At 40.0% G+C, this 19480-nt stretch overlaps 1 protein-coding gene and 1 long non-coding RNA gene across 4 annotated transcripts; both read right to left on the bottom strand.

The window, feature by feature from the left end:
• Positions 1–2322: 2322 nt before the first annotated feature.
• SLC46A3 (solute carrier family 46 member 3) lies at positions 2323–16296 on the bottom strand. Of its 3 annotated transcripts, none has more exons than XM_061457587.1 (6): positions 16178–16296; positions 15478–15690; positions 9344–10217; positions 8845–8928; positions 7145–7301; positions 2323–5321 (listed from the first exon to the last, which is right to left on the bottom strand). In XM_061457587.1, exons 2-6 carry the CDS (start codon positions 15667–15669, stop codon positions 5234–5236), a joined length of 1395 nt encoding a protein of 464 aa, XP_061313571.1. In that variant the 5' UTR covers positions 15670–15690; positions 16178–16296; the 3' UTR covers positions 2323–5233. The 3 variants fall into 3 exon arrangements, with proteins under 3 accessions (XP_061313571.1, XP_061313572.1, XP_061313570.1); XM_061457588.1 differs by lacking the exon at positions 16178–16296 and adding an exon at positions 15817–16163; XM_061457586.1 differs by lacking the exon at positions 16178–16296 and adding an exon at positions 15869–16163.
• LOC133271495 (uncharacterized) lies at positions 7569–8838 on the bottom strand. The gene is made up of 2 exons (XR_009744165.1): positions 7841–8838; positions 7569–7740 (listed from the first exon to the last, which is right to left on the bottom strand). It is a non-coding gene; the product is annotated as an uncharacterized LOC133271495 (long non-coding RNA).
• Positions 16297–19480: the final 3184 nt, after the last annotated feature.

Below are 19480 nucleotides of genomic sequence, written 5' to 3'. Positions count from 1 at the left end.
ACAGATCTTCTTGCAGAAGAACTTCGTAAGGAGGAGGTGTTTTCCATTAAGTTAACTCTTTGTTCATGACAATTTCCGTACACTTTTTAAACTATTGAATAAAAGTTTGCTATAAATACTTTTGCGTTCCAAAATATATTTCATCATAAGTCCTGCTATGTACACTTTATCCCTTCCCTGTTGACAGTTTTGCGTGCCTGAGTCATTAAGCTTTTGTGTGGAACTGGAAGTTACCACTGTAAAAAGGGAGCTAAAGGTCTGGAATTTTTTTTTATCTGTGTCCCTGAGGGAGGATGTTCTGGTTTCTGAAAGTAGAAGCAAGCGCTCTTGGAATTTAAAGAAGGTGCTTTAAAATCCATTTGGGAATGTAATACCAAAGAGCACTCTTAGACATGGTATTTTAGTATTTGGAGGTTAAGGAAGAGCACAGTGCCTAAGTATGACAGTACCTGATAAAGCTGCTACAGTGAGAAAATGAAGATGCAGTGGTAGTAGATGACAGATACAGAAACACCTTTTTTTGTGGGTTTACCAAAATTGGATCTTAAGTAAGAGCCAGTGAGACCTGTACTTACATACAGCTTTTAAAGGAGCAGGCCACTGAAAGGGGTTTGTGTGCTTAATTTGAGGGGGTCATGTGTAATTATATTTGGGATTGTAATCACTTTCCTGATGTCTTACATGTGTATATGTCATAAATCCTGTGAGGCAGCTAACGTGATGTGGCATATCAGGAGTCAAAGAAAAAAGTCTGGTTCAAAAGGTGTCATCTCTTGTCATATGTGGGGAGCTTTAAACAATATTTTAAAGACAGGAACTGTCTTATTCAGCAGGCTTTAATGACTTGGTTAAACTGCCAAGTGCACTTAGTGTTCTGTTGCAGGTAATTTTAGCAGAAATATTGCTATAAACTTCTTTTCACAATCGCGAACATCTCGTGCATAAAGCTGCCACAAATTCCCTATCCTTGTGGGCCAGCCTCTCATTTTTGTCCTGTAAATTTTACAATGCTTTTATGTTCATCTGTTGCCAAACATTGCAGCAAATTAAAAACACTGAGATGACACAGTATGAGACACATTACCAGTGGTTTTATATTTAGACTTGTTTCATGTAAGAAGTGAAGCTTCTAAAATTATTTCACTTGAGAGTTGCAGAAATTAGAGGCTTGTGCTATGAAATACAAGTTACTTCATTTGTATTTTTTTCCCTATTGAGGTTAAATATAGGACCAATAAACTGAATGTAGAAGCGTGGAACTACTGGCTATGATATTTTATAATTGACAAGTTCCTTGGCAGTTTTGTATAAAGCAAAAGTGAACTCTTACAAAGCAAGCTTGAGGTTCAGTAGGCTTTGTGTTGCTATAGGCTCACAGAAAAGCTGAGGGATTACCTTGCTGCCTCTGGGATAAATTAAGATACAGGCATGGATTTTAGGATGATTTTTAGGTCTGCCTTGCTGTCAGCATTGTTACAGCTGATACAGAAAACAGGGAGCCATCCCAAAGTTGTACAGTTACTGGTATCTTGTAGCTCCCTGCTTCAGTGTGTCCAGCTAACTGGCCTTTCCTGGTGTTGGTTAAAAGATGAATACTATTGTATCTGAGCAAAACTACATTAAGATAAATAATTTAACTGGAGTTTCTCACAGATTACGAGGTTGGATGTAATTTCTAGGTAGTTTTGTTTGTTATAATCTTGGGTGAGATCAAGACAAATTCAGAGCAAGGAGCTTATGTTGTCCATTATATCTGCACAGAAGCTGATTTTAGTGATAAGCAAGGCTGGAAAGCAAATGGTATGTCTAAGAGACATCCAAGAGCAAAGGGCATGTGAGGGAAGCATTTGCAGATCCACTGGCCATGCAGATGCAACGCAAGTCTCCATTCTGACTTCTTGCGCAAACAGTGCTCTCCCTGCTCTGCACATCCCCACCTCTTTTCGGTGCTGGTGTTTTGGAAAGTATCCTTCCTTCAAAGTGCAGGAGGAAGGCAGAAGCACATCTTCCTGCACTGCTGTCATCCTAGAACGCCAGGCTGGAAAGGACCTCAACGATCATCTGCTTCAACCTTTCTAGGCAAAGCATGACCTAGACTAAATGGCCCAGCACCCTGCCCAGCTGAATCTTAAAAGCATCCAACGCTGGGGAATCCAACACTTCCCCAGGGAGGTTACTCCAATGTCTGAGTGCTCTCGTTGTGGAAAATTTTCCTAGATGATACCATGGTGCTGATACTTCTGTTTATGTAAACAGTCCTCCACCAGCCATCCCATTGGCCATTTGTCAAAAACTAAGCAAGAACTACAAATACAACAGAAGTGTTAGAAAAACAAATTTAATTATTAATGTCAAAATAATTTGCATTTATATACAAATAGAACAACTATTATAAACTTGTAAGATTTTAATAATCTGAAGTGCATTAGTACCTGGTTTCTTCAGCTTGCACCGTGCTAGGTGCTTTAACAACACAGTTCATGTCCTTCATGTGTTTTGATCTAAACTTACAGCTAGTTCTTAATACTGCACCTACCAGAAATGCTTTGCAAATAGCAAGTACTTTGTACACCAAAATCAAACCATAATAAAGCCATTCCTGAAGTGTACATGCTTGTTCTCATTTGCACCAATACAATGCCACTGCAGAACTGGTGTGCTTTGTTGCCACCTGAATGCTAGCAGAGGTGTGCACTGCAGAAGAGGAAGTGAAGGCACACACCCCTACTTCATTAGCTTTACTTTTTCAGGCAGTTTTGTGAGAAATAGTTAAATTTCATAAAGCCTTACAGAACTGCATAATGAAGAGGCAAGGAAGACAATGTAATCTTTGTGCTAGTGTTCTCTTAATCTCTCAACAAGCACTCATTATATTTTGGACCCACTGATTATTGTAAAACAGCTCGCTTCTCCAACAAGTTGGCAGCAACTTGGGCAGCTCAAGGGAGGAGAGATATGCAGTTTTATTTACTGGCTGATGTCTAAACTTTAATAGCCAACATCAGCCTTGGTAGTTCAAAAAGTGTAAGAGTTGGCTATAGCTGTTAGCTGTGTAAATGTTCATTCCCCTGCCCTGGATAAACAGCACTGTTTTCATCAGTGGGAGGCAGTGGTCTCCTGCATTATTTGGAACCATAGAATCATAGAATAGTTAGGGTTGGAAAGGACCTTAAGATCATCTAGTTCCAACCCCCCATCCCATTTAAACCCTCTACCTTATTGACCTTCTCCATGATCACAATACATAGCTTGGAAAAAAATGCTATCAATCAAACAGGATGTACAATAGTATCATCATGAGGTGGTACTGGTATTTTTTGGTGGTGTACCACTGAGAAGTTCTGCAGAAGTACTCTGTTTGTATGATGGATATTAATAGCTGTAAGCAGATCATTGATTATACAGCATATGCGATGTCTGTCTTCATTTTTAATGCTACACTTTGTGCATCTGTAGGCAGTTCACACATCATAGTTGCTTTCCTAGAGTTTTCCTTGTGTGAATATCAACCAGTTTACATCATTTTGACTTTCTCTACCTAATCTGTTTTGGGGGATGAGAGTCTTACACAACTCACTTGTGCTTTCAGGGATCGGAGCAGTATTGGCTGTCAAACTGTCACATTAAAAAACACATGGCAGTGGTCCTTAACATGGTGTTTTATTTACACTTCTGCTCTATGTTCCAGAAGCTAATACTCTGGATAATTTCTACTTAAAGATCTCAAGCAAAAAGGTGAAGAGTCAATGCAGAAACCAGTTCCTAGGTTTGGCAGCCTTACCAGTTTGCAGTGTGGCCCTGGGCAAGTCACTTGTCCTCTCTTAATTTCTCTTTCTCTGTAACAGGGAGGATAATATCTATTGTGGAAGGAGATTCTTAATAGCATTTATAAAGTGCTTTGAAGACGAAATGCTGTTGAAGTGCTCATAAATTATGCTGCATTCATTGCAAGATGATTAGATGTACGATTCAGATTTGGTCACCTCATTTCAGGGTTGTTAAAAAAATAATAAAGACCTACTGCAAAGAAATGCTACTACACGTTTTCACTAGAAGAAACATTTAAGCCAAGTGGAGCCAATTAACTAGAAAACAAGAAGTATCTATGGGACAAAAAAATAGGTCTCTGTATCCAGACCCTAATAAATAGAAAACTATAAAAATAGACGTGCAATATGGCCTCTGCAAATTGTAGGCATGGGCCTAACTTCACACTTTGCAAGCTGAAATAAGTACGACATCTCTGTGTGAAAATCCATTTTAAGAACTAAGTCAAGTCACAGGCAAGGTCCCCACATCATACATTAAACTTGCACAGACACTCTGCTAACTGCAGAGCAGTGAGTCTACTTACAGCATGTGCAAGTACTGCCTCCAGCTGGGTTGCTTTCTGAAAACAAATGCCGTTTAGTTGAGTCATTTTACATAGGTTTGGGGGCTTCACCATTAAAACAGGCCTATTAAGATGTACACAGTGGACCGCACCCTCAGCTGGCATGACCTCCGGTGGCTGCAGCAGAATTGCCATCACCTTGTGAGTTTTCCACAGAATCAACCAGCTTGGAAAAGACCTTTAAAATCATCAAGTCCAACCTTTACCCCAGGACTGCTGTATCACCAGGGGCCTCATCTGCCTGTTTTTTGAGCACTTCCAGGGACAGTGATTCCACCATATTCTTGGGCAGCCTGTTCCATACCTGATCACTTTCGTAGTGAAGAAATTTTTCCTAATATCCAGTCTAAACTTCCTCTGGCACAGCTTGAGGCTGTTACCTCTTGTCCCGTCACTTGTTGCTTGGGAAAAGAGATCAGCCACCTCCTCTCTCCATCCTTACTTTCATGTAGTTGTAGGGAGTTGATAAGCTTATCTCTGTCACCCCACTTAAAATGATACAAGATGTATCAGAATCCACAGCTGACATTCTCAAACTTGAGGAAGTGTAAGTAAGTGCAAAGAGTATCATCCTACCTTATTTTTTTTTTTAATTCAAGTCGAAAGCAGCATTAAAATCTCCATTGCCAGCCTATTTGCCTAGTTAAGTATGAGAGCTAGCTTTATTAAAGTGCTAAAACGAGACTGGATATAGAGTGCTACCTATTTAGTGCTTATTGCTGCAGGGCCACTTTGAGATTGCATCTGCAACTGTTGTGTTCTCTCTGTGGTCTCTGTATGACATAATGGTCTCTGCCACTGCATGTCAGAATAGAAAACCCAAGTAGATGAATCCTTTGTTCAACTATCAATGCTTTCTATGCTGGAAACTTCTTCAGATACAAGCAGAGCCAAGTCCTCCTCATTCCAGCTTGTGCACAGAAGCCAGCTGTAAGACACAGATAAGACATATATCTTTAGCTGAGATAGTTAAAGGTAGTATGCTGATTCAGCACCAACAAACACACTTGATAGCTCTGTTATGGCCATCTTCTGTGGCACAAAGCTTTTGAGGTATCCTAGTAAGCAAAAGCAATGACAGTGCTTGCCCCTATTATACCAGTTAGACAATATCATTACTGCTGTCTTTGATAAGCACTAAATGACTGATATATTAGACTGGAACAACTACTCTTTCAGGTCTCAAACAGTAACATTGCACTACAGTATTGAAAGAAAGATTTTAGAGAAAGGTTACTGAAAGCATAGAATATCTGAAACATTAATGGCAGAAAGAAATGAAAAATAACTTTAAAGAATTCATAGTGATGATGAATGCAGTCCTGATTGCAGGATGGACTAACTGATGGTAAATACCTGTTACATTCTGCACAGAAGAGAGTGCTTTCTTAATTTGCTCTACCATACAGCACTCAACTAAACCCTTTGTTAATATAACTGAAATCCTCATTTTTTTATTACTCTACTGAAAATTATTCTCCACACACACAAGAATCCCTTGGGTCTGAGACCCATCACTACCTCAGTCTTAAGTCACCATTAGTACAAATTAGAATCATAGAATGGTTTAGGTTGGAAAAGGCCTTTAAATAGAGTGGCCCAAAACTGAACATGGGATTCAAGGTACAGCCTCACCAGTGTTGAGTACAGGGGTACAGTCACTTCCCTGGTCCTGCTGGCCACACTATTTCTGATACAAGCCAGGGCGCTCCTGGCCTTCCTGGGCACCATGGGTACACTGACACCTTCTCTGAATAGACTGTGTAAAACAATGCAGTGAGACAGGCACAGACTTGAAATGATGTGAAATGTTCTAAATCTGCAGCATTATCATTGCCTATTTAAAACTTAAAATGCAGCTGATGTAAAGATAAAGGTGATTGAGGTAAAGCCTAAACATTACGAAAAAAGATGAAAGCAAGGGTATCACCCTCTTGAGAAAAACAGCTTTCCTTTCCTGAGTATAAAACTATCTAATGAAAAGTGATCCTCCTGTCATTTAGATCTGTATTCTAGCATCCTGAAAAGACATAATTTATAGTGGATATAATTTAAAGTGAACTTCATTATTGTGAATACTCATGAATAATGATATTTCACTGTCAGTATTACTAGATGGTTATTAGGTATGACTAGATGCAAAAACTAGAGGCATGTTTATTAAACATGTCTAGAGGTTTATTCATATGAGCCCTTACATTAATGAAGATCTTGTTACAGATTTTAACAGCACTGGGTCACAAGGTACCCATAACCAAGGATCAGGACAGATAGCTTTCCATTAAATTCACTGCATTATTGGTGATGTTTATAACTCTCATTAACACCTAGAATAGCTCAGATTGCAAAATTAAACTCATGCCTTTCAAGTGATCTGTTATCTTTGTTCTCCATGAAAGGGTTTCCTGTAAGAAAGACCATTTAAAGATCTCAAACCAAGGGACACATACAACATGCAGTCAAGGGCACAGCATAGTATTAATAGTACATTCAGGGTAGATTTCTGTTTGGGGGAATTAGGTTGCAAGTTCACGACATAGTAGATGGATCAGGGCCAGAATGGAACTGGTGATGGGAATCTCCAGCAGAGGTGTAGGGGTGTAGGTGTTGAAAGAAAAAGAGTGAAACTAGAGCACACTAGCAAATACTGAAGTTTGAGAACTGCTGCACTAAATCATTGAGCTTCAACACATGTCAAAATGGAAATTACTGTCAAAAGCAGTCAGAAGCACCCTCTTGATCCATACTTACCACAGGGCAGCCAGTGGAATTAGGCAAAGGCCTGCTGACAGGAGGAAGCTAAAGCCTGAAAACCATGCAACAGTAGCTGCATAGAGAATATTAAAAACTGAAAGTGAAATAGTGCCGACCACAACTTCTAAACAGGCAATGCAAGCAAACACAGCACCTGCCAAAAACAAATGGATGAATTACGAACAAAACAATATAAAGCCAACCCCCCTTCAAAGTACTGAAGTTTCAAAACTTATTTTGAAAGATCTAGCTACATTATTTTAGCTGCTATGCAAGTATCAAGCACTGAAGTATCATATGTCTTCACTACCTTCTGTGGGGACTCCTATAAAAAAACTTGTTTTTTGAATAATAAAAACCCCAACCAAGCAAACAAAAAAACTCCAAAACCAAAAAAAAACAATTTCCCTGATCAAAACAATTTTTCTTTGCCACTATTATGTCACCTTACTTACTCTTTTGAATCTGCTTATTACATGAAGTTTAAACTGCTCACCTCAGCTAACCATGTTCTACACATTTAATCCCTTACCTTTTCCCATTCTCCTCTCAATTTTCACGCTTTCCTGTTTCTTCCTTCTCTAATCTTTACTCTTAGAATCATAGACTCATAGAATAGTTGGGGTTGGAAAGGACCTTAAGATCATCAAGTTCCAACTCCCCTGCCATGGGCAGGGACACCTCATACTAAACCGTACATGTGGAAAAGGCTCTGATGCAACAAAGACTGCTGGTTCAGCACATAACCATCTCCACAGTTTTGAAAAGAAAGAAACAACATTTTTTTGCACTGAACTAACCATTGGAGTGGCAACCTATCCCATCAGTGTCTTCTCAAAACACATTTTCCCAAGATGCATTCATATTCATGGGACCATAAACAAAATCACAATAGGTAAGCAGAAAAAGATGACCAGAGGCAACCTGATTCCTGCATCAAACTACTCAAAGTACCTAAATCCCTGAAGAATGCCAAGAAACTGCAAACCAGAGGTGTATGTTAGCATAGTTAAGTACAAAGAGATCTTTGTTTTAGTGTTTAAAGATATGTCTTTTAAAAAATAAAACCAAACAAATTAGGAGAATGCTTCTAGAATGTTTATGCTCTTCAAAAGTGAAATATGGTATATTAGAGCCACACTTTAAGGCCTAACATGCTTTTTTTCCTGTGTTTCATAAGGAAATGACTTTGATAAGTAATATGTTACATCTTTTAGGGCATGTGAGGGCACCAGTGAAGCCAGGTACATAGCTCAGGATCCAAATCTAATTGTTTTCAAGTGCTTTGAAGGTTGACCACCTACTGCTTACCTTTCTAAATTGTTAAGTGTGACATTGACTGAATAACAGAAATATCTTCCCCCCACATGCCAAATCTTGTGAATATAAAAGCACTTGTAAAATCACAGCGGTATAAATCTTGAGCACTCCTCTGCTTCAAGTTCCTCATGGTCTTTATTTTTAAAGCAGTATCTCCTTTGAAGGTTGAAATCTGCAGTAGTTTAAGAACATGTTGTTTATATTAAATCCAGAATCAAAACCCATGAATATCATGACACAGGGTCATATTATATGGAACTTGAAAGAAAAGCAGTCTTAAAATGCCAATATATATCTGTTTGTTTAAAGGTAATCTTAGTGCATCTCTGTTCTGAAATAGCATATTATTATGTTGTTTAAAACCGAATTCTACTCACCCTGTTCACCAGTGAGAACCACTTTTGACAGCATGGCTCGGAGAACAGGAATAGGCATAAAGCAGAGCAAAGATGGTACTCTTACTGTAAGACAATGAATCAGTCATCAGATACTGAAGTAAAAAAACCTATGGTATTTTACCAATACACTGCAAATGAATGTCATATACTTCTGAATGCTCAGTTCCCCATATAGCAAAAAGCAATAGAAAAGTCAGAAAGTGCACTGAGACACAATTATCCAAGTGCAGAGAAATCAGTAAATCTAATATATCCATATGAACTTAAACCAAATCATAAGCAAGTAATTCCATTCTCTCTCCACACATTTAATATTTTAATTATATCCTAAATCAGTCTGCCCAACCTTGTATATTTTACCTCTCTATGACCTTTCAAGTTGGTAAGTCCAATATCTACCAGTTTGCACTCACTACAGATAACACAGAAGTATTTTCATGTAAGCTGTTGACCATGAAATAACTGATTCCAAACTCACCTAAAAACATGAGCAGGGTAGTTCTGGCAAAAGCAGCCATGACCATTCCTCCAAAGTAAGAAAATATCCCGATAAAGACAATATAAATGTCTTTGAGACATTTAGAAAATAAGTAAACACCAAAAAAACTGGTCAGAGAGATAGAAGTGGAGGCAGCTGCTCCATATCCAATGTATACTTCATCCCAGCAGAGGGGCTCATCTAGTTCATAGAGTGTAAAAAGTGAACTCCCACCGGTCGCAGTAAACAAGTACATCATAAATGTAAAAAGCAACACAATTATTAAAATTCTCTTCTTATAAGGGGCAGTTTTAAAAAGCATGTACACTCCAGAAAATGTCTCTTTAAGAATTTCTTTACAGGATCCTGGTGCCTCACGCTGGAATTCAGATACCTCTACTGTTTCTTCCAGAAAAAATATAATACAGATAATATTAACAGCATGAAGCAGAGATGCTGTCGCAAATGTCCATGTAAAGCCTATTCCTCTTAGAATATAACCAGATGACAGTCCTGCCAATCCAGACACAATTCCAAAAATCAAATCCACCACAGCTATTCGTGTTGTTTTCTGCTTCTCATCCTGACACACATCTGCTATATAAGCAAAGCCTCCTCCAAGGAAAGTTGCTATACTCCCAAACAGCCCACTAATAAATGCAACCGCAAATAGGATAGAGAGTGACAAGGAAAAATATGATATTACAGCGAGACAAATATTAGCAACCAAAGTTCCCACTGATGGTAAAACTAAAGACCTTTTGCGTCCCTGGCGATCCCCATTAGCTACAATGACAAAGGCAACTATAAGGCTCGGAACTGCTCCAGTTAAGTCTAACAGCATATTAAAAACAGAGGCTTTTTCTTGAACTACCTGAAAAGAGAAAACAAAAATCATTGTAAATACTATAATGCATTGGAAAAAAAAATAAATCATATAATCTATAATAATATTAGACTTGCATAATGATTAGCATGGAATATAATGAATAGCATAGTACATGTTTATAGATTATAAATTATGTTATTATAAAACAGAATACGTACAATATAATTTTATAAGATTATGTGACATATTATCCTGTTATAAAATACAGTACATTATGTTTATGAGAATGCATATTACAGTAATTGTTAAAACAAGGGAATTGCATATTCAAAGACTCCTGCTTTTGTACTTTTACCTTCAATATTCCTCAAACATCCCTTGTCACATTTTAAGCCAGAACTTGCTTCTTAAGATACAGATTTACTAATACATTTGACAGAGAAGTTTCAATGGAGGCAAGACAACAATTCTTTTGAATGTGCATTTACAAGAGCACTAACAGTGCTGGTGCTTACACGGTAAGTATCTCCTTCAGTACAAGGTATGGCAAAAGAGCAATGTGTCTATTTTAATCCCTTGGAAATTGGTTGTAAAACAGATTTTGATTAGGGAACACACCCCATGCTCCCTACTCACAGGAGATCATTTTTCCTCCAAAATAATTGTACTGAGAGAGGTTACAAGAAACAATCCACTGACTAGCACATTGTGCAAGTAGACAGATCAGCAATTGCTGTGACATCCCAGTGTACAACGTTAATAACAACAGCTACAAATGTGAAACACAGCATTAAAAATCATACTGACTCACAGATATGTAAGTTAAGTATTCTTTAAAACACTGGAAAACTCTGGGTTCAGAAACTGTCCAGATCAATGTTGTCTCTATAGATATGCTAAGCTGGTATTCAAATAAGGAATAGCAGCTAATACTATGAAAATAAACTGTAAACATCCATTATGGGAAAAAATTATTTTTAACAGAAGTATAAAAATCAAATGTAGCTGAAAAACAATCAGTTAAGGGAACAGGGATGGCTGCAGAAAAAAGAACTAAAGAAAAGATTATAATAATAAAAAAAAAACACTATCTTGTTATGAAGCCAGCTCAGCAGGCCAATTCAGATCTTGCCTTCAATGCATGAACTCAGGCTAGACAGAGCCATGACAGCCTTCTCAGAGACAACCACCTGATCAGACAGAAGAGTAGCAGGGGAAAAGGTAGTAACTTCATTCACACAAACCCTTTACTCTCTGTAAGATAAACTTAGATGCAGAGAGTAAAGTCACTCTGAAAGTTTTCCTCCAGTTTTCTGAGGTATCCCATTGACATGGGCAGGAGTTGCACTCATCAGTCCACAGCAGGTACAGCAATGTAAGTCTTCCCAAGTCATTCTCAGCCTGTATTCAAGCCATCTACATGCCACACTTCAGGTGTTTCCTCTGCAGCAAACATAATCCTCACTGAGTAGCATTTAAAAGATGGAAAAACCCTAGAATTTCCAGGAATGTACTTTGGGCAATTTTAAAAGCTGCTGAATGCTTTATATATTCTTATTTATAATTTAAGGGCAAAGACCACGAGTTTCTTGTTAAACCTCTTCCTTCGTTGACAGGATACAAGTTTTATTGCAAGATAAAAATTCAATTGATACCAGGGCCCTCAAGGAAAGCACTCAAGATCCCCAGCATTCTGGAGTCTTTTACTCTCTTCATGGTATCTGACTACCTTAGGACTTTGTGATAGGTTCGTCTGCTAGCCAGCACTGTTGTCACCCTGAAAGCGTCAAAACCATAAAGACTGAACAAACCAAGATGTAAAATGCTATTCTGATCTTTTAACTGCTCCCCTGCTGACAAGATCACTTGATGTAGTTACAGGTATTGCTTCTTTACTAGGATCATCATGTTCAAAGACATGAGTGTCAAACAAATGCTAATATATTAGAAATAAAACTAAATCTTATGTATCATCTTAACCATACAATACAAGTATTACTGCCAAACCATAATGAAGTGCAAAACTGAAGGAACAAAGCAGCAAAGACTTGGGTTTCATTATTTTGGAAGTAGTTGCGCAACATAAGGAACATGACTACACACCCAGATACTGCGAATGACCATAAACTTGCTGACAAAAATTTGTCTACTGACAAGAAGACTAAAAGACAGAAGTACAGGAAAACTCCATTTAGAGTGTAAGGCACTCAATTGTCTACTTTATTTTTTTATGAAGTCAATTGAAAGAAATATCGAAAATGATAGGTCAAAACTTCAGCTTCTTTAAAATCATGTAATTTAATTTAATAATCAGTGGAACTACATAAATTTGACGAGAAATGTCCAGGGATTTTTAATCTACAAATGCACTGTTCTTTGAAAAAAAGTTGTACTCATGGTAAACAGAAATATTTCTTAAAAACACAGATTTCAAAATGTAAAGTATGAAAATGAATAAGCAATTTGCTTGTATAAAGATTATATTAAGAGAGAAGTGTAGTGCCTAAGGCTGAACAATGTACAGGACACGATAAATTAACAGGCCCACAAAATTAAAAATGCATGGATTGGATCATAAATAAGATGGATGACAAATAATGTTTAATGACATAGCTCTTTCTCAGCTGATAAAAGAAAACCAATATAGTTATCCAAGCCAGTGATTAAACTGCTTCAACTTGCATTCAAATTACTTTTGAACTCATTTTATTGCAAAATGACTAATTTCCTTCATATTGTAGGAAATAATTAATCTAAATGCTGCAAAGACTATCCTTTTTTGAATTATATTCTACTTTCTTGCAGGCTCCAAGTGATTTTTATCTTCATTTTCCTTTTACATTTTACTTTGAAATAGGTGAAATTCATATAAAGCTTCTCCATTCTCAGAACGGAAGGATTTATACTAAATCGTCTAGGGAGGTGTTCTTCAAAATGTTAATGCCAAACAGGGCCTGTTGGGAACACTCCTGACAGCAAAATTTACAACATCCATAAACATAAATTAGTTAGGATGGTCTTGGAAAATCCAGAACACATACTTCATATATTCTCAGGAAACGGGTTGGGGTTGAGTTACCGAATCTACTCTTTGACCCAGGAGTCAAAGAGTCTTTTACACAGGAGTAATTATTCAGCACAGAGATGAGGTTCCACTGAAATGAATGGGGATTTTGACTGGTTTATATTCTTATACTATGCAACTAGTGTGGTATCAAAATGCAGGCAAGACATCCAGACAAGAGTGTACTTGTTCAAAGGCTCACGCACTGCTGGCAATCATTGAAAAAGAGGGAATCAAAATTTGGCAGGAAAGGGAAACGAAGAGGTTCTACTGGCCATTATTCAACTGCTGTCTTGAAAGTGTTGTGTTAAATACCAAGCTAATTATACTTTGTAACCTTTATCCCGCAAAACCTGCAATGTGTGAATTCACTACTATATTACACAGAGATGCTACCTAAACTTCAGCTGAAATTAAGTACTCTGCTTCAGTGTTTTGCAAAAGAAATATGAAAGTCTTATATTCTGAACCGTAAGTGGTAACAATTTGAAAATCAGGTTGAATTTGGGAGGTTTCTGGCAAGTGCAAAGTGCAGAAATGTCTGTGAAATGTAGGTTTCTTGATGGGCTCTGTGATTAGAACTGTATGCACCACCTGTGGTTTTCTTAGAGCTGCTCCTTCCACATGACAAAATGCCCACCGACAACACCAAAAGCGGAGCCAATACTAAAGTAAACACTTTTTGGAAGTAATGTGCAAGCATTTCTCAGACAATAATGGCTATTATCTCCGAATCAGTTCCAGTAGGGTTGCATATGGCTGATTGGTCAGCTGAGGAAAGAGTGCTGGACTACAATTCTATTGACTTTTTCCCTTGCACATTCTTTCACTAAGGCTGGCTTCTGTCACATAAGGAAGAACCTACTCCATGTTAAAAATCCTGAATTATTTCTTTGAACACCTTCAGTCATTAAAAACATTTGTTTACATATTATAAACAGGACAGATAAGCTCAGGTGCTCAGTCTTGTGCATATGTAGCACACCAGATTCAATTCTGAGATGTGAGCAAAAATTTTTAAGTGCCACCTTTTCAGCAGCACAGGGGAATGACGGTGACTGTTTCCATAACTCCATCTTCTGAGCAATTTACAGTCTGAGCCATCTACTTTTCTGACCCTACAGTGGTTTCGTGTTCCACTTAATCCAATCTGACTGCCACTTGTTGCCAAGGATGGTTTCTGTTGCACCTCTTCTGGAAATGTGTTTCCTCTGCCATCCCCTGTTAGAAACAGCAACCATGTGGCCACACAGTTTGTCAGAGCAGTGGCTGCTTCAGAAAAAAAGCAAAGCTCAAAAGGCAACAAACTCAAAAAAAAAAACCCAAACCCAAGTGATGAGCTTTCTGTTGGGTCAGTGCCCCAGTTAAATCCAAATCATAACCAGTAACTGCAGAACTGCAATATACAACACATGGGGGGGAATAACGGTGGAAAAGGGGAAAGGAAAAGTCACATATGATCATCTCTTCTGCTGGCTGTCCATAGTTGGCACTGCTGAAATATAGCATTAAAACTGTACTGAAAGTGCAACAGAGGAGATTCCAACCAACTATTAGCTATCCAGCATGCTGAACCCTATGAAAAAGTGCTAAAAATGTAATTGACCATGCAGTGCCGTCACCTAGATGTCTTTGCACTCCAACAAGCCAGGCTAACGTTCTGAATGGTAAACCACCAATTGCATTTGATTATCCAAAGATCAGTTAAAATTTTTTCCACATTTTAAAATTACATTTAAAAAAAAAAATAAAATCTGAATCTCTCCTTTTCCTCATCCTTGTAAATCATCTGAAATAAATATGTTCTAAACCAGATCTCATTCCTGAAAATTACAGGGCATTTGTTAAACTTTACATAGTCACAAAGAATGTAGAAGTCACAAAAGACAGACTGACGGATCATGAACACATGCACAGGTGTTAACTGGAAGGTGGACCCCTCAGCTGTACCCACAGTAATACCAGCACAATGCCAGTTTGGGCCCAGACCTCCCAGATGATTTTCACCTCCTACAGATTTAACTCGGTATCTGTCTGGAGACAAATTATTGCCTTTAAATCACTCAGCTACCTACAGTGCAATACAAAAACAATGAGACAGTAGTGACAGCGGGTTACAAAACCACTGCTTTCTTTTCTGTATATAAAAGGCTAAGTAAAGCAATATAAAAGGAGGTGACTGAGACAGCACGTCCTGACTGTAAGTTTATTTACAATTGTTACTTATTTTCCCCCTCTTACCTTCTGCTTGATATAAGCCGGGCTACTTTTATTCTGCTCGCAGTGGCTGATACTGCTATTGCTTACAAAAGTGGAATTGTACTCTTCCTCCCAGAGCTGCCGGTAGATGAATTGCTGCACCAGTGGGCTCGTCAGGGAAGAGGCAAACACATAGATGAAAATGACAGGCTCCACAAACAAAACCTTCCTCATTTCTGGGCCTGATGTTTAATCCTTTGTATCAGAAAACAAAACGCAATTATTCTCAGGACATGTAAGCACACCCGACCCGCCTGCACGCTGCGCTGACAGCCTCTACCCGACCGGAGACCCCATCAACGAGACCCCTCCACAGCGTACCTGACCGGCACCGGCACTGCTCTCCCGCCCCCCGCCCTCCGCCGCCCCGCACCACACTGGCGCCGGGCGGAGATCACGCAGTGCCGGCGGTGCGTGACACCGAGAGGCGGGACGAGGACGGCAGCCGCGTCCCTCAGCGGAGGAGTGTCCCCAGTGTCCCCCGCGCCCTGTCACCGCCCCCCGCGGCCGCCGAGAGGACGAAGCCGGGTGTCACCATCTCGGTGCGGTGCCCTTTAGCCCCGTGCGGCCTGCGGGCCGGTCGCTGCTGCGGGCGGGCCTCGGAGGGCCGCGGAGGGAAGCCCCGGCCTGGTGGCGGCCCCGGGGCAGCCCTCACCCGAGGGGAGGAGGAGGCTGTTTGTACCCGTGCTAGGAGGCGTGGGGCTGCTGCTGGAAGTCGCGCCGGCTCAGCAGTTCGGTGATGTCAGCCCCGAGCAGCGGCGTGCCAGGCACTGCTGCCACGCAGTGTTTACCGCTCCACAGAGTTTGTTTGAGCCACTTACGCAACGAGGATCCTTCTTATCTGCAGCCCTGTGCCCTCATTTCACGCCGCGCTGGCTGGACCGGTGCTGCCTCATCTGCTGCCCGCTGCTCGGCTTGGCCTGGTGGGGTCAGCCGCCCGGCGCACGGGAGCACTCAGCCCAAGGGATGGGAGCAGCCTGCCTGGGGGCCAACGCGGCCCTCTTCTGGCTAAGGAGGAAGCTGTGGGCTGTGTCAGCTCCATGCTACCGTGTTTGCTTGCTCTCACCTGACATGATTTAGAGGATTTATTGTAGATACTCCCTTTTCACATGCTCGCCTCTTTTGGGGCTGTGTATAAGCAACATTTGTTAGCTTCCAACTGGACTCTGGTTACTACATCTCATTCTCTCTGAGCCTGACGTTGTGTGTTGGGAGAAGTATGGTAGCACTTCTTCATGAAGCGCATGCTTTGGCTCTGCAGGAAAGGTCATGCTGGTGCAGATCCACAGTCATATGACATCTGTCAACCTTGATGGAGGGAGCACACCTTGGCACTGGAGCTGTAAAGCTTTAGGATGTATTTTGTCGTACAAACTACAGAAGCCTTGTCAGCTCACTGATGGTGGCTGCTTGTTGGATTACAGATAGTGGTTTCTCTCTGCTTTGGGGTGGGGTGCTCACAGTACCCTGCTCTCTTTGGCACGCTGTTACCTTAAGACACTGAGTAGTGATTCTGGCCTCTGCAGGTGTGGTACAATGAGAGGTGACATAGTTGGAGAGTCCCAAAGGACCTCTCAGTCTTAAATACTGTTTTTCAATTATAAATCTTGCAAAAAATCATATTTGCTAGAAGGACGTCGAAACTTAGAGGTTCCCGGATATTTATTTTTCTCTTAAAACAAGAAGTGCAGTTTAATAACTTCATGAATATTCAGTTCCTTCATAAAGTGATTTGAAGCCAGGTTAACTGTAACACGGGTCATACGATCTTTAGTAAAGCTTTAATTTTTTTCACTGTCATGTGACATGACATTCAGCCCCAAACTTAGGGACAACACTGGCCTGTCGTATGTCTTTTAGCATAGGATTGACCCAATGTACAAGCTAAATGGCCTTGATAATTTACTCCAGACGGTGAGCTGGTTTGGTCTGGCATGTAGGCCTGCTCACAGAGACACACAGAGAGTGATTCAAAAAAAAGCTCCACTCTGCCCTGAGATCAGCTGTAGAGTATTGTCCTCCTCGACCTATTCAGGTCCAAAGTCTGATTCACCCTGTGACAATATTTTGTCTGTCACAAGGTAAAGCAAAAGTGGTCATGTGAGTATTGCACACACAAATGGGCTGCTAGACAAGCAGGGCAGTTCAGGTCACTCAGCCAGCTGTTAACATTTATTTGGATGTGGTGAAGAAAGGACTTTAAGCCTGTGAGAACTTTCTGTTGTTCCACAGAGGGTTATTGTCCAGAACACCATTAGGTTTCCTGCTAGATCCAGCTGTTCTGAAGAGCACATTGCTCGTGAACACAGGCCTCTGAGTACAGCCTAGGTTGCTGGGCAAAACTTGTTTTAGCTGCTAGCGGCTTCAGAACAGCCTTCACAGTGCCAGTAGAGCTCTGGCTCTGTGCTCTGGGGAGTGGGGTCCTCTGGTTCTGTCCTTCCTACCTCCAGTAACTGTGTTTATGCTTGGGTTTGCAGACCCAAGTTGCTCCAGCAAAGCTGTGGCCTTACCAATGCTGAAGGCAAGCTGCAGCACGAGCTGGCCCCTCTAAGCAGCTGATTATCTTTGTCCAACAGCTTGGAGCCTGCTTATGAGTATCTTCGAGTGCTGATATGCACCCCCCATGCAGGTGCACTGGAACAGACTTGGCCCTTGTTCTCAGTCCGCCCCTACAAGGGGAACTAAAAGCAATAGATGTGACTGAAATTTTAAGATCTGACTTAGCTGGGTGATGCTTATCCTTTGAAGCAGAGCATTTCCAAGTTACAGAATACATGTCAAACTATCTATCCCTATCACCAATATTAACATTGTCCCAAATCTGAGTTACATGCTGGTGAACAGACTTCACAAAGGTCACAGGCATGTGGTGGCTTCAGCTTTGCAGTTTGCCATATTTATTAACATCCTCAGTGTGTGAAGAATTGAAGAAGTGAATGTATTCATTGTAGAGGTCAAGCTTTTGGTGAGCACTTGCTAAACTTCCAATCAAAAAAATCTTAAAACCCAAACAGATTACTGGTTTTTGAAGGTGATACGTTGCTTATGTGTCAGGACATGGGAAAAGGAGACATAGAATGAAGTTTGAAGTCTGGAACATTAGAAGGCTTTTGAGAGATCCCACCAGCCCTGGTCAAAAGGCAAAGACATCACATTACATTACCTTCAGTGATAGTAATCTTCAGAAAAAACCTCCCACACTTCCACGAATTATGCATGTATTATGTGGCAAGATATTGGCATTCAGTGATTGCTTATTGCATTCTCAGAGAACTTTGTTGTTGAAAAAAAAATCAATTTTAAATTTCTTACATATGTATATAAATACAAACACCACCCCGGAAATCATTAATACTAAAAACATTTTCTCTAGGAAATTATTTTGATGAAGAAGAAGTTGGAGACATTTTGGAGATCTGGATATTCATATCTCTTTGCTGAAAAAGTAACACTTTAATAAATAGTATTATCATGTAAACCATGATTTTAACTGCCTGCTAAGAAGTTAAGTACTTTTTAAAATTGAGATGACTTTAATTTTCCAAGTTAGTAATCTACTGAGATAATGGAAATACTTAGCCCTCTCCAAATTATTTGTGCATTACAGCATAATATCAGGAAGTGCCATACCTACTCATATTCAACTCATGTTTTCAAGGCTATCTTGATAACAGTGGTTAACACGAAAAAAGAAACCTGAAGAGGGAAGAGAGAAGCACACTTTCTGCAGAGAGCTGATTTTGTACAAAATGCAGTTCTGCAGAAATCTTGTGTACCCAAGAATCTTGCCCATGAGCATGGCGAATGGAGATACATGAAGGAAGTTCTCCAAATGGTACTGTGGGGGAAGGGAAAAAGGGATAAACTGTGTAATTCCTCAGGGGCATGCCTGGGTTTAGATGCAACTGTTTGGTTTGTTTTTATTATAACTGAGTTGATTGCTGAAGCTTGGATGCAAACCCTGACAACGGACGGTAGTAATGAA

Source organism: Pezoporus flaviventris, unplaced genomic scaffold (genome assembly GCF_033815535.1).
Source record: "Pezoporus flaviventris isolate CSIRO_AGI_PZ_B2104156 unplaced genomic scaffold, CSIRO_AGI_Pfla_v1 ptg000025l, whole genome shotgun sequence".
NCBI lineage: Eukaryota > Metazoa > Chordata > Aves > Psittaciformes > Psittacidae > Pezoporus > Pezoporus flaviventris.
Note: the sequence above shows the minus strand (reverse complement) of the source record. Positions and strands in the feature narration are given on the sequence as shown.

Coding starts and splice junctions, on each gene's coding strand:
- SLC46A3 (XM_061457587.1), bottom strand. CDS start 15,669: ATGAGGAAGGTTTTGTTTGTGGAGCCTGTCATTTTCATCTATGTGTTT. Junction 10,218..15,477: donor CGGCTTATATCAAGCAGAAG/GTAAGAGGGGGA, acceptor TTCTCTTTTCAG/GTAGTTCAAGAAAAAGCCTC. Junction 5,322..7,144: donor ATTCCACTGGCTGCCCTGTG/GTAAGTATGGAT, acceptor TGTGTCTTACAG/CTGGCTTCTGTGCACAAGCT.